Genomic DNA, 15,473 nt, shown 5'->3' on the forward strand with positions numbered 1-15,473 from the left:
CTGCCTATCCCACCCGCTCCCCCGAGATTAGCAGAGTCAGAGCAAGGATAAATGATGATTAGCAGTTCATCAAGGGATACAAGAGCTGAAAGGGTCAATGTAAAACAAAGTCTGCCACATATAATTCACAAAGAATGTGAGGCATTGCTTTTCAGAGCATTTCAACATTCACGTAGCCAGGATTTTAATGAGAATGGAAAATGCTAACGTATAAATTCAATCCTATAAAAAAATATTAGCAACAGGCATACTGAGTGGTAAATATTTTTACCATTAAGCCTCTACTCTGTTTCTGACGTGAACTATTAAAACTTCGCCTAAGCTTTCGTTAAATCATGTCTTCAAAATGCCCTTTAAAACGTAGGCCTTTGTTTGCACAGAAATGCTAGCAAAGATGACAGTACAAATGCATAATGATGTACCAACTGAACATCTTAAAAAAAGGATTTTTCAAAGCATGTAATGCAGACCTGATGAAATTCTCACTGACACTGATGAAGGGTTTCTCCTGACGTTTGAAGACTCCAACATTTTCCGTTAGGAGTACATTTTTTTTTTTCATGTTAGGATATCGCAGCAGAAAACCAGGGTCCTATTAAGTTATGTGCTGGGCACACAGAAAACCATAAGGAATTTTCTGCTTGTGCCTTGAAGACCTCTCTCCATTGGTACGCACTGAAGTCTTGCTGCGTTGCTGTCTGTTCCACTTCACCAGGGGTTGCAAAGCCCTTCCTTATGCAGACGTGTCCATTGGAGATGGGATTGTGCTCAGGAAGGCTGCAGCTTTGCCCCCTTGCCAAACCATCAGAACCATGTAGGTTGGCTTATAAGATCATCGAGTCCAATCATCTCCTAAGGCCACCAAATTCTGCTTTGTGCACAATATTTGTCTCTTGCAGTCCTCTTGCAATCCCAGACTCCCAAAGCTACCCATTCCCATAGCTATTTTTGTCTTTGCAGGTGAAATGCAGGGCACTGAAGTCTTTACAAAGACAGATGAATGCGTTATTCCCAATAATTCCACAAACATTGCTTGCTCTTGTTATTATTGTGCAGAGTACCTGAAATTTTAATGTTTCATTCCTCCAGGCTGTCAAGGTCCTTTTGCTCTTCAAAATAAGGACACAGACTTTGTTTGTTGTATAGGAAAACCAGGATGTTTTTGTGCTTTTCTTCTCTGTATATTTAGAAAAGGCAATACATACTGATTCTTCACCGGGAAATCTGTCTTAGCCTAGCTATGGGTCACTGTGTGCAAGATTTTCTGATGGCATCTAAAGCCTCTTTTACAATGGATAGGAATAAATATTGATTGATTGGTCTCCTAATTATTACTTCCAGTTCTGTGGGAAAGGGGTGTTTACTCATCCAGTCTTCATTTTTGTATTGACAAACAAGTATGCAAAACTGAAGTGCCGGTGATACTTACTGCTGCTGTTGGCTTCGGTAGCTTTGTGCTGTCTCTGAATTCAGAGCATTTTCTCATTGCTATTGGTGCAAGTTAGTCATAGAGACTGAACCTCTGTTTCAAGGCTTTTCAGTTGCAGCCACGCTCAGTGAAATTTAGTTACCAAAATCGAGGCATGTGTGAGCTGGGATATGAGAGACTGTACAACAGATGTTGGAGCAAACCCAGGTGGGTGCTGCTGGCTGTCCATCCCTGCTAGAGCTGCGTGCCCCTGCCCCTTGGTTCTGGTTTGAATTCTCCTTGCCTGATTCACCAGGGGATTGTGAACAACTGCAGTTTATATGTTAAAGCTTAGTGACTAGAATGGTTATCATCTGATGCAAATGTTTCTCTTACAAAAAAAAAAAAAAAAAAAAAAGCTATAAGCTGTAAGGAGGAAAAGTTTAAGCACTGTTTTGGAAACTGTAGAAATATTACCTAATAGGAAAAGTATTCTTAAAACTGGTTCTACTCAGTGCATCCCTTTAAAGGATTGTACTTTGTGCCTGCCTTCTGGTCCCTGTCACAGCTCCTGTCATGGCCTAGACACTGCTTCCTGTTACAGAGCTCTACAACAGGCCTGGATAATTGCATGGCAAAGGGAAATATTTCTGCCTGTGTCAAAATACTACAGGTGAACAGGGGAAAAGAAAAGATCACTTGTTTATGTCTTTCATTATGGCTCTGTTGGATTAGAAAATATGTTCATTTTTAATAGCCTTTTCAATATCAATCAGACCAGTTGTTTTCATTTAGCAGTATTTTCACATGAGTTAAGCAAATTCAGGGAGATTAAAATAGGGTGTATGGAAGGAGCATCTGCTTTTCATTTTATAAAAGCAATGCATTTTTAATACAATAATGCAGAGAAGCAGAAAAAGGCATAGCAAAAAGAAGCAAAAAGCCTCAACAAATACACTGCAGTCCTTCTCACTACGCAATTTTGGAAAGTTGTCGTGGATTTGTACCAACATGACCACAAACTCTATTTTATTGTGCTGATTGGAAGGTGGGTGGGGAAGAAGTGAAGTAACATTTCATTCATCTATCAGAAAAGATCAGCAAGCTTCCAGGAGCTTATGTGAATAGATATTTCAAAGTTGGTGGACAACCTGCACAGAGAACTTTTTCAAGGAGCCTAAATATGCAGAAGCAGCAAAATGCAACATAATTTTGGACATGAGGAATGAAAGTGACAAAAATTTGTGTTAACTGCCAACCTTGGCAAGTAGCATTTCTCAAAATGACTTGTTGGAAGAGCCATACCAAATGCCCAGGTCTGGGATAATTTTGTATTTTTATCATTGTTTTATCTGTGCTGAATTCTTTATCTTGGTCCATCTAACTCAGACATGTTGAAAGACTTCAGAGAGTAAAAGATATAGATGGGATCTGGGTTAAGGGATAACAACCTGGTAGGATTCTGTGCTCACAACCTCTCAGCGAATTCCAGTGCCAGTAGCTCTAAAAATGAAAAAATGAAAAACTGTTTGACAGTCTGATAAAGTGTTCTCAGGCCCTGACAATGGAGACAGAGCTTGTGGTGTGAAGTTCTGGTAGCTCTAACTGTGTGCTGGAGGGGAGAGGAGAAGGGAGGAGCAGAAACACACTCTGTAGGGCTGTGCCCACACGTGCCATTGCTACAGGAGTGCCCCAAAAGGTTGTATGAGATCAAAAGGTCAAAAGGATCAAGAGCAATGAGTAACTGCTTCGACACAGGCACCTTGAGCGAAATAACTTGCATTTTAAATTACCTGAATTAAATTAGACCTGTTTGGAGCCAGGTTGTATTCAGTAATGCTGGAGAGGTAATATCTAGTTGGAGGTTATGCCCAGAGTGACTTTTCCATTCTTTGGAACTGAACAATCCTGTAAGGGACATGAGAAACCATTTTTTCACCCAAGCATTAAGGCAGCTTTTGATCCAGATTATCAGTTCAATGCCATGTTTACCAATGCTTTTGTAAGGAAAAGCTTCCCTGCTAGGCCCCATTTCCCACTGACTAGCATTTCAAAATTTTAAACATTTACTGATGTAATTTGATTGCTGCCAAAATTGAATTTCAAAGGCCCTCATCCTGCAGTTTCTTTTTGTGCATGCCTGCATTAAAGTCAACTCTATTCATCTGTAATGAAAACAAACCTTTTTCTTTCCATGGCTATTTTCATCCTTTTTGCTTTCCATTTATTACCATAATTTACAACAATATTGTGAGTATTATTAATCCCAATTGCAGTCAATGGGAGTTTGGCATGGTTTTACACTGCAGTGCTGTGTCTTAAATAGTTTTGGCATCCAAGCTGAAAGAATTTGGCATGCAAATACTTGTCACTGCCCAGTGTTAGCGAATACATACAAAACACTCACTATGCCCATGTGCACTCAGGCCAAAGAGAAAGAAAAAGGAAAGAAAGATGTTGCAATTTTGAGATCTTTGAAATTGAGGACTGTAGGGAAGTATCATCCATAGAGGATGTGTGGCTTCGTGATGTGAGCAAGGTGCTTTTTGCTCAGAAGCTCCCTAGTGCAGACCTCATATTGACCCAGTGATGGTGTACTGTGTTAATTTATCTTCTATGTTAGAGTGGGATTTTGGGGGGTCCATAAAATTACAGAAAAGACATTTTTGAGCTGTGTATGCATGTTTAGGGAGACTGTAGTTTTAACTCGAGGGTTGCACTCAGTTTTCATTGCCAAAATTGCTCAACATCTAGGCAGCCTTCCTTGGGAAGAACTGAATTTTATGCTATTTAATACTCAAAACCAGAGAGGAGGGCTATTCATTTTTTAACACTGACAGTTTCACCTAGAGTGCATTTATGATACACAGCCCCATCTTTTGTAGATGCTATCATTGCTATCAGTGCTATAAGCAGCTAACCTGAAGTAGATCAAAGAGACAAGCTGAAGGGAGATGAGCACCAAGTGATAGTTTCAGTTCCTGTAGACCATAAACAGCTGTTTGCAGATGTACAGCCTGACAGCCACATGAGATGTGCAAAGTGTTTGGATGTTGTCTTGGCAGCTGTTCCATGAAGCCCCTTGTTCAGTGCCATCAGAAAGATGGGATGCTGCAAAGAGGATGGCATTTTTATTTAAAGAGATGCAGAGTTGCTACTCAAAGAAAAATAGCAAGATCTTCTGATACTGTCCACACAGGAGTAATCCAACTTTTTTTGTTATACATAGTAACAGAGAAAGAGTACCAAGGCAATGTCCTTGTCCATTCCCTCCTCATTTTCTTTTCCTCTTTATAAAAATGCTATCGAATAAAGAAGCCAAGATTTTTGAGTCTGTTGCTCACAGGGCTTTTAAAATTATATTTGTTGTTTTCACACTGCTTGCCTGAAAAAGCAGCTGTCAAATGGAGAACTCTGAGAGCTGGGGGAAAATACTGCAGTAGTGTTTGATTAACAATATTTTTGCAGGAAATTGAAATGCTGACTATTCTTAACCTCAGGCAGAGGAAGACTCAAAGCCAATTCATATTCAGTTATATATGGCAACCTGTTTTAATTTCATATGCCTTCATAGGATCTGATATTTAACTGTGCTTTTTTTCCTTTATATTGTTGTCTGTTGTAGCCTTCCACTTTTTGTGTCACTTTTTCTGTTATTTATTTTTTAATTTATTTTTAACTGCATGTCTGCACCATTAAGAAATACATTCTGAGAGCTTTCACGTTGACCCTGTGTCCTACAGTGTTTTACTGCATCACTTCAGCAAGCATATGCTCACATAGATCTGTTGGCTACAACGGAACATAGTTGATTTACATCAACTAAAGGTCTGGATTTTATGTACAACACTTTCTAATTCCCTGTTGATAAAATAAATTCTTTTTTTTTTTTTTTACAGTTTGTAACAATATTATCATTATGTGTGCTAGTTACATCTTGGTGTGAATCAGTCCAAAAAACTCTAAATTAAAATAGTTGAGTGATCTAAGTCAGTTGCAACGCAGTATCCTCACAACTTGGAAAAATACAGCCAACATAAAAATAGGTGGTTGCTTCTTTCTTTGTCTGTCTGTCTTTTTCCATGGAACGAAGTAGATGGATGTACCTTAAAGCTTTAGTTCTGTAGGTACTTAGAAGTAGTTTGTATAATTGGGAAAATCAGTAGATCATGTGGTCCTGGATAGATCATGTGAACAATTAGGATGTGAACAGTTAGAAATCCTCTAATTAGTAGCTTAGACTCTAATTTTATCCATAAACAGGAATCAATAAGCTTCTGTCTCACAGACCTGTAAGAATATTTCAGTGGGGCTGTGAAGTGTGTGAAAAACAAGTGGTCTGTCAGTACTGGAGCCCTTTCTCAACACCTTCGATACAATCCGTTGTGTTTGGATGTTGAGATGACAAGATTTCAAAAATCTCTGAATTAAGCAGAATTCTGAACAAAGTCAAGTGACTTCCAAATTTGTATTCTTAGAATAAATTATCAGTGTTTGGAGAAGAGCAAGTCTAACACCTAACCTCTGGGCTTGGAGCTACTGCGTTTAGATGACTGGCAGAACTACCCCAATGAGTTCTCCTTCTTCACATTTGAGAAAAATACATACTGAATTAGAAAGTGCACACCCTCCTCCCTTGGTGGCCACTAAGTATTTGTTTGCTTTTTAAATTCAGGGGAGGAGAGGAGAAAAAAGCTAATCTCACAAAGGTTCACCCCACCCTCTGCTTGGCTTCTCCTCCTTGGCAATTCTCCCCAGCAGCAGCTGGCTGACTGTTTTTCTTCTGCAATTCTGTTCATGACATTTCCTGCAACTAGGTTTTTCTGAAGGTTTCCAGCAGTCGTTTCAGTCCCCTGCCCTCCTTTTTTGGCCTCATCCTCCCCCAGCCATGGACCTGTGCCTAGTTCCCAGCTGTTTAAGGACCATATCGCCACCATGCAAATACTCTATATATCCTCAACACATACAGCGAGTTTCTGTGGCTGGCATGTAAATCTTACTAACTTACTGAGAGTCAGTGGTTAGTGTAGGGTATGCAGAACAGCTGTATTTCTGCTGGGGGTGTAAATAGAGACAGTACTTCCCCAAGCTACCAGGTCCATCAGAGAAACAAAGTCTGCACTGAGCTTCTCAGCAGTATGGGTTCTGTTCCTGGCTACTGCTTGCCACCATCCTGATACTTGCTTTATTTAATGTAATTCTTTTTTGATCTTGCAGCATGTAACCCTCTTCATGCAGAAGAATTTATATAAAGAACTGAAATGATGGAGAACTGATGCACAGACCCTATTTTACATAGTGTACCAGTACTTTCCCTCTCCATACCACTAAAAGATGCACAGACTGTCCTTTCACAGGCTTTTATAAGCATTCCAGTGACTTAATCTCTTAGTGCAAAAGCCTACTTCCATATTAAGTTCTCTGTTATCAATGATATTAAATCAATATTCTCAGTGCTGCAGGATCCAAGTCACGTATAAGCCGTCACACACAGTTTAACTTTAGAGATACAGTATTGAGACACAGTTTGTTTTTTCAAAGATTACAGAGTCCTTTAGAGCTGCTGAAAATCCGCTTATTCCTTGTTGTAGCCAGTTTCTTATAGGCTGTGTGACTTTCTATTCTGCTGACAGTTTTGTTACAGACCAGTAGTCCTGTAAGTCCGAGAAGATGACTGCTATGCAATTATCAGGAGTAGCACTGGTGAGGCCTGGTTGTGTGTGTCAAAACAAGACAACACATTCTTTAAGAGAATTAATAGACAAAGTAGTGTGGGTTCTTCCTGTATGCGTGTTGGATATCTAGTTTTTGTCAATGCGAGTTTGCACACAGTTCTGGACAATCCGACCAGCCTCCCCTGGTGTGCTTCTTTGTCTAATTGGTGACATCTGTGTTTAGAGTCAAAGATGGAGAAAAACAGTAATTTGTCCCTTGCCAGAGACACTGAGGAGAAAACATACATCTGGGATTTATTTGTGTGAAAAGCTACACAACTGAAGTACTACGTCTGATTTCATCCTGACCCAGCGGTGCCCTTTTCATTTAGCATATTAAGAATCGAGATTTATATAGAGATATTTTACAAGTCAGAAGTGACACTTATTGTAAAATCTTTGTTATTACAGCAGATCTTTCTTTTTTTTATTAAACTGCCGCTCATCTGTCTGTCATAAAAGTGAAGTAATTCGTAATACGAGCTGACTATGAATGCTTTCTGTTACACACTTCAGGAAAGCTATGTCATGACAGACATAAAGCTGTACAGCACAACAGGCAAATGTTATGCTACATGCCTTTTCAGCTGGTAAAACAAAGTGAACTTTGCCAACACAACTCGCTGTTAACTGAAGTTGCAGAAGGCATTTTTCCAGCTGTGGGTTATGGATCATTAGTTGTCTGCAGGTTCTGAACTCCTCAGAAATGCTCTGAGAAGCAAAAGGTGGGATTGTGCCTTGTCAGGGCACTTAGTCATCAGACCACATGGCTGGAATTACACATAGGTTCAAATACAGCAACTTCCTAAAATGCAACAGGGTCAATCTGTGTTCTGAGCATGGAGGAGAGAGACAAGGAGCAGCCAGCTTTTCTTCCTCTGTCTGGTTGCATTCAGTTTTGGTCTCATACACTTTCAGTTTTACCATTTAATTTGCTCCCGTCAAGGAAGGAGGCCACAGGATGTGGCAAGAGGAAAACAAAGACTCTCAGCAGATTGGTGACAGTCTGTCATCTCAAAGCTCAGCTTCTGGGAGTACTTGACCTGCAATCTCAGCTGTTTCTCCTATGAAATCTTAGGAAAACCAGGGTCAGTTAGGGAATTAGAAGTTTTATTCAGAGATGTTGCTTAAGTAGATAAGAAAATTCCATTTACGTTACCCAGAGGTAAATTAAGAAGAAATAAATGGCTTTATCTACAGCACAGCCACCTGAAGTGTGTGGAATTCCAGCGTGAATGCCCTGGGCTGGGCAGAAAAGCTTCATTATGATTAGTAAGGAGGCTGCTGTGCTACCTTGTGCCTGACATATGATCTTGGGTTTGTGGGAGAGGAGAAAGAGGAGAAAGAGAATTGCTTCAAAGACTTCTTGTACTTGCTCAAGTTTCAGCAGGTTGGGTTTTTGTTTGTTTTGTTGTTTTTCTTCTCTAAAACAAGGAGAAGAATTCTTGATTGTGTTACAGTTTCACAGCAGTATTGACCTTGCGCTATAGTGATATGAGGTCTATTAATTCAGCAGGGATTTATGTTGAAGATGCTTGTAATAAAATGAAACAGCCCTAAGGTAGGATTAAACACAGAGTAGACTTGGGGGATTTTTATATTAAAAAGGGTAGAACAGATCCTGGAAACCTCTTGTTTGCGTGTCTTATCTGTTACAAACGACTAATTCATCCCAATATTGTTTGAATGATTTTGACATGAAAGTGATGTAACAGTTGAGAATGAGGGCTCCATCCTTTCTGAATGGATGAGATTGAGTGTTGCGAAATCTGTTTGTGAAAGATAAAATTTATGTTGTCATAATGCGAAAGTCTATTAAAATAAGATCTTGGATTATAGCATTGCTCCTTCAATTTGATTGTATATTTAAAAATAATTGGTATTGTGGAAAGAAAATGTTTGTGAGTTGGTCATTGAATTGAACGTACTTCAGTGTTATACATCTTACAGTGTGAGATTTTTATTAGAGAGAACAAAACCCAATGAAGTGAAATACATGCTGTAAAAATGACACACACATTTGTACTTTGCTTATGTACAACAGGGAAGTCTGTTTTGCTATTATTTAAATAGGACGTCAATTTCTGACTCCAAGTGACATGAATTTAATCCTGTCTAAACTCTAGACAACAGCAGCCCTTGCATGTATGGGGTTTGTGCTAAAGCCATGAGGACTGAAAAAATTTCCTTTCATTATGGTGGGTTAATCTGGAAAATGCAGTTACTAGAACAGTAAGAACTTGAACAAGTTGAATACTGGAATTTGGTTCTTTTAAAACATTCCTTCAGGGCTTATTTTTTTTCCTTCTTGCAGGCTCCCAGACAATACAGCCTAGCACTGAACAAGAGTAACAGAGTCCATCTTTACTGTGCATTTCTGGACTACAGGTCTGTGATACAAGTTAAGCTCTTTAACCTGGCTAAATCAAAGAGCATGTCATTTGTGATGCTTTACGTTGCCTATCTTCTTCTTGATTTCTTTCATTTATAGAAGCAGTTAAAGTAATGAAGGCGCTGGTTTACAACGCATACAATCTCACAGTGGCTTTTTACTATAACTAGGAGTTGGTTTTTTTCACTGACCCTGTGTTAAGTTGGGGATTGAGAGCTTGAAAAATATGGAATCAAAACTAAAATGCAGACTGATACTGATCCTGCTTAAGATGGTTTATGCATATACCCATTTGGGCAGACACTTGGATGTTTTTAGATGGCAAGCCTCCAGCAGAGCCATTGGTTTCACTGGATCTCTGCCTGTTTCACAATGCTATGTGAGATCAGTATTTAAGAGCTGTGAATTTTGGCCAATGCATGCAATGAAGAAACATTATGCCCCTGAATGCAAATGAAAAGGAAAGGTAAATAAATAAAATGTCACTCAGAAAATGGGATCTGTGGAAAAGCAACAGCTTTTATTTTTTATTTTTTTAGCTCTGAATCTATTTATCCTGTCTTCAATTTCTGAGCACGTTGCTCCTGTTGAGTTAAAACACAAAAAGTATTTTCTGAATCTTGAATTTTATGGAGATTAATATTTTTTGTGCTGTAATGATATAAGCTTAATTGGTGTAGCAAAGGACTGCAATGCTGTGATCTGTCCTATCCAGCATGCACACGGGAAGGTCACTGTAATTGTTTTATTAAAGTTTTGTTTCAAGGATTTTGAACTGTCCCAGCTGTTAGCAGTTAATTGTCGTTATGGTTACTCAGGAATTACAATAAATTCAAAACAGATTTTACTGAAGCAAATTAATTTGGCTGGGGCATTGTTCCTGTGTGGTTTTCCACTGAGGCTTGGGCCCTTGAGGCTGTGCCTTGGGATAGAAACTGAAATACAAAGTCTATCCTTCCAAATGCGTTTCATTTGTGTCAAGATATTCCTATTCCCTGATGGATGGTAGTTAAAGAATAAGCAATTCCTAATGTGCAGAAGGCTCCCTTTGAGAATTCAAGGAGGTCTCATAGGACAGACTGAAAGATGATTATTTTACCTATTGTAAAATAAGCTCCGATGAAAATATTCATCACTCAGTCTAGCTTCAGGACCCAAAATAATATAAAAAATAATAAGCAGTTAAAAACAGTGCAGTGACCTACGTTGCCCAGAACTCCACCAAGATGCAGCTTCTATGTTCCCGCTCTGTCATAGGACTCCTGGCAGGGCTGTGTCAGCACAAGGCTTTCCAGGTTTTCCCTGGCTCCAGGAAGCAAACTATGAGCATCACATCCCTTGCTGCCTTGGGATTGAGCCATGCGGCCAGGCCAGCCATATCCTCGGTGGAGCAGGAGCTGCTCTCATTGTCCCAGAGGTTGAAATGATGAAAAACGATTGGCATGGGCAGCTCACTAGAAATCACGCTCAATCAGTCTAAATTACTTTCTTTGTTAGGACAAGTGGGACACTGAATAAGAGAAAGACAGAAGATACAATATGCTTTGAGTCTCTGCAAGATTATTGACTTGTCTGATATGATAGTTCTCGAAATACAGAAATCTGTGTCTAGAGAAAATGCCATAAGTGAGTTGCACAATGTTGTGAAGAAATGTAGCTATTCATTAGTTATAAAACTGGAAAGTAATCTCTAGTGACATTCAGATAGGGGTATGATTTAGGCCCTCTTGGTCAATATTTTCCTTATTTATTTTCATGGTGGAATTGAGAGGACACTAAGAGTGTTTATGAGCACACAAGCCCACAATGGCTTTCAAATTTTATATCTCCTGTACAGTACAATACATGTCAAACTAACCTGAATAAGATGCATTTTGATAGAGACTGTGCCATTTTTGTGTGCTTTGCAGCAATGGAACTGGTATTTGGTCTAACGAAGGTTGTGTGCGTGAGAGCGGGGACCTCAACTACTCTGTGTGTCTTTGTAACCACCTCACTAACTTCGCCATTCTGATGCAAGTGGTGCCTCTGAAGGTGAGATTAAGCAAAGGAGTAACTGCTGGAAACAAAACGTAAATACACACCACATCAGTAAGTGATTGCAACTGGGCTCGTATTGGTCCCATTTAGATTTAATCCACAGCTTGTTTGCTGGGATGTTGTATTAATCCTTCTGGACTATGTATGCTTTCTAAAACATTTGGGAACTGAATGGAGCATACATCTCTGTGGTAGGTGGGAGTCCTGAAGTACTGTATGTTATTATTACCCTATTAGTACTATTTCTTAAAGTAGTAGGTAGGAAAAGCACTGGAAAACATAGCACAGACCAGCCTGGGTTTGATGATTCATTTTCAAGACCAAGATAGCTGAGATGTGGCTGTTCAAGGCTTTTGCTAAGTAGACTTGCAGAATTTGAACAGCCAAGCTTGAACTCCCTGTGAAGCAAACTGCTGCCAGCTGGCCCCAATCATCTGCTCTGCCAGCTTTTCAAGTGCCTCTCTGCTACTCTTTCTCCACCTCCTTGCCAAGTGAAGACTTGTGTAGAAGTGTGAGAAAGCAATGGAGGTTTTAGACAGTGAACCCCTTATGTATAGTTTCTCTATGCTCAGTTCCTCTGTCCAAAGAGTTGTTAAGCAGATTTACTTCTTTGAAGCCAGAACGTGACCAAGACTTTCTACTTGACTCTCATACTCATCTCTGCTTTGAAATGGAGTTTAATGATAAACACATCACTTTTCTCACCAAACATGTTCTTGCCTTCATAATGCTGTGTGATGCCTACAGATTTCCTCAGAGATGGCAGCATTGCTCCTTGCAGGTGAAGTGCTGGCTTGTGCCTCCCAAAGGAATTCCTCTCCAAAGCTCAGCACCAGGCAAAGCCAACCCTCTACTGGGTCTTAGCAGGCAAACAGCCAGCACTGCTATGAGCATGAGAAATATGATTTTACTGCTTTATTTGGTGTGCTGCTGTCAGGGAGGATCCTATAGAGGCAGCGACAAAGCTCTGCTCTGGAAAACTCCCAGCTGATAAATAATGAATCTATAATATAAATAATTTACAGACCATACATTTAAAGTAATTTATACTGATTGTCTGTCAAATTTATACTCTCAGTCACATTCTCAGCTTTTTACAGACACCATCCTAACAATGTAAATTAACAACTGAAGAAGAGCTGCAGTGGGACAGTAGGAGTCGTAGTGTCACATTTATCACAGTGTGCTACTAACAAGTGCAGTGTCCTCTGTGGTACAGCTAGAGGGTTTTTGTCAGCTTGGTTGGTGTGGATGCATTGACTAGCGGGCCACGTCTCAGGCTCCTGTTAATTGGTTTGAATGATAGATTTGCTCTTATTTTAGATGGTAGCCCAGCCCTGAGCTAGTTGCTGCTGCAGGATGAGCTGCCTGTGCTTGTGATGGCAGCTCAGAGGTTCTTGCAGATAGATAGAAAAGTGAGCTTGCAGCTCAGGGTAATCAGGGCTATCCCACTGAGCTGCAGCAAAGACTTCTCAAGGAATGAATGATTCATAACTGCCACTAGGAATTACTGATTCAGTAACACTGTTAGCACAACTGCTTGCATGATTATCCCAGTTACGTGGTGTCATGCCATCACAGTTGGGGTAAGGGTGTAGAACAGAATGGTCTGCAATCCAAATAACTTAATTAATTCCCAGAGTCCTCTGTACTGGTCTAGTCATTCGAAGAGGGAGGGCACCTTGTTCAGTCTGCCAGTTTTTATCTATCCTTTGTTGTCCTTGTGACTTATAAAGCACCTGATGATCCCAGCTCGTTTCTAAGTATCATTTTCTGAGGAACATTTTGTGCTCACAATAAAATGCAGTTTTGCCTACAGAACTTCCCACTTCTGAGGTAAAAATAGAATGGCAGAAATATGGTATTATTAAAATTGTTTTAAAGAGCAGTACACAGAGATTAAATGATTTAGCACAATTGAACAGGGCATCCACCAATTAAATGCTGGTGAAAGATTAGTTGATTTTCCATTAGGGAATAATTCTGAAAGGCATAACTTTCAAACAAACAGATGTGAGATTGTTATGATTAAAGAGATGTTGGGGTAAGTTTTAATAATATGCAGTATTAGTCACTAGAGATCAAAGACATTTTATATCAAAGCCTTTTGAGTCAGACTATCTTAAAGAGACCTGAAATGCATAACTAGGAAACAGGAATGCACTGTCCAGTTCCTCACAGTCATTTACTGGTTCTATTTTCAGTATTTTGTTTCAATTTTTGTAAAATGTCTTTGAACTGCTGTTTTACTTGTTCATGGTAAGTTAGAAAACAAAACTGATGTAGAATCTCATGTGAGATGTGTAGACCAAGATAGTCTGATGCATAGAAAGCTTAATATCCATCTTTTTCCCAGATTTTAACATAATGCATTGGTTGACAGAGAACAACGTTGATGTGGAAATCCATGAATGCTCAAGACCAGTTCAGTGTGATATGTGTTCTGATGTACTTGGCCCTTCTCCATGGGAAAGAGATTGATTTTCTTTTTGCTTAAGAAAAAAAAGCATAAGTGTTTTTTAGGCATTGAGAGTATTCAAAGAGAATTTGTTGTTCAAAGGACAGCATGAAGTGCTCTCCTAGTTCAGAAAAAGCTGAGGTGTCTCTAAGCAAGGAAGACTGAAAGTAAGTGACTTTCCTCAGAAATAACCTTCCACAAGCATTTCTAACCAAGCAGGGAGCTGAGTTTTGATGACAGTTGTTTACCAAGGATAGTGACTTTTTCTTTGGAGTTATGCAAAACTCAAGCAAGAATCTCCTTGGTTGACTCTTTGTCCCTTCCCATGATCAAGTCTGGCTTTTTCCACTTCTAGAACAATAGCATGATTCAGACCCACCAGCTTTGATGCATTTTGCCCTCATGCCTTCCTTCCTGCTAACACTGCCCTAATTCACTTGTGAGCACTATAAATTCTCAAGATTCTTTATCATTGCAATTTTATGTCAAGGAAAAGATCTAGGTAAATACTCAGTGCATCTGGCTTGGAGAGGAATCACAACGTGTCATACGGATTTTATTTTCTTTCAGAGGGACATTTATATGAACAGAGTTGTAGGATATCTGGCATCTGGTAGTGCTTTCTCTTGAAAACCTGTAATGTATTGAGACAAGGAATGCTGACATTGTTAGAGGCAATTATGAGGCAGACTGTCAGGTAGGCCTAATTTAAACAGAAATACAAGAAAGTAGGTAGGTAGAAGCTCTGAGACATAAGAGCATTTGTCCCAATATTTCAGAGAAAGAAACTGAGAGTGCATAAAAGAAAGCTTTACATTCTGGAATGCTAACTTCAATGTGAGAAAATTAACCCCCACTTTTATATCGGTGCACTACACAACAGTGCGTGGAGAAGAACTTATTTGAATGCTGTGAGTTAGCCTGAAACTGAGTTTGGATTACAAGTGTAGTTGAACACTACTTCAAATTTCACATTAGTTTCAGCAACAACTTGAATGCACTAAAGCTGCCATGATTGTGGAAGAGCAGTACTAACAATACTGCTGATGAGCCTGAGATCCATGTCTGCAGTTAGCTGCTTTCAGACATGAAGGAGAGTCACAGTTGTAACAAGTTTATTTCAGGAATGAAAAAAAACAGTGGAAAAGCTTACAAACATGTGGCACTCAGATGACAGGCTGGCACTGACCTGTTAGCCTGCTGATGAACTGGCCACGTGGAGTGCCAAAATTATCCATGTCTTCAGCACTCTGTTGTTATGGTTGGCCCAGAATTAGACTTGCTTACCGAGATTCATTTATCATACCATTTGCATGGAGTTTTGGAGATTTGTGGCAATCAATTTGTTTAAATAAATAAGCAAATCCAAGATAAAATGTGACTAAAGATGAGAAGAATGTTCCTGAAGGAACACATTCAGCCCTTGATTGCCTTTGTGAGGTTGCAGTTAAGGCCAGGATA

General features: G+C 39.5%; 1 protein-coding gene across 1 annotated transcript in view; it reads left to right on the forward strand.

Moving 5' to 3' along the window:
• ADGRD1 (adhesion G protein-coupled receptor D1) overlaps nucleotides 1-15,473 on the forward strand; it is a 121,483-nt gene that overhangs the window by 54,253 nt on the left and 51,757 nt on the right. Inside the window, exons 14-15 of the mRNA XM_042866032.1 lie at nucleotides 9,437-9,510; nucleotides 11,425-11,548. Coding sequence (XP_042721966.1) covers nucleotides 9,437-9,510; nucleotides 11,425-11,548 — 198 coding nt within the window. The remainder of the gene's footprint in view (nucleotides 1-9,436; nucleotides 9,511-11,424; nucleotides 11,549-15,473) is intronic.

The sequence above is a fragment of the Lagopus leucura genome, unplaced genomic scaffold (genome assembly GCF_019238085.1).
Source record: "Lagopus leucura isolate 7727_CA_CO unplaced genomic scaffold, USGS_WTPT01 Super-Scaffold_806, whole genome shotgun sequence".
In the NCBI taxonomy this organism is placed as follows: Eukaryota; Metazoa; Chordata; class Aves; order Galliformes; family Phasianidae; genus Lagopus; species Lagopus leucura.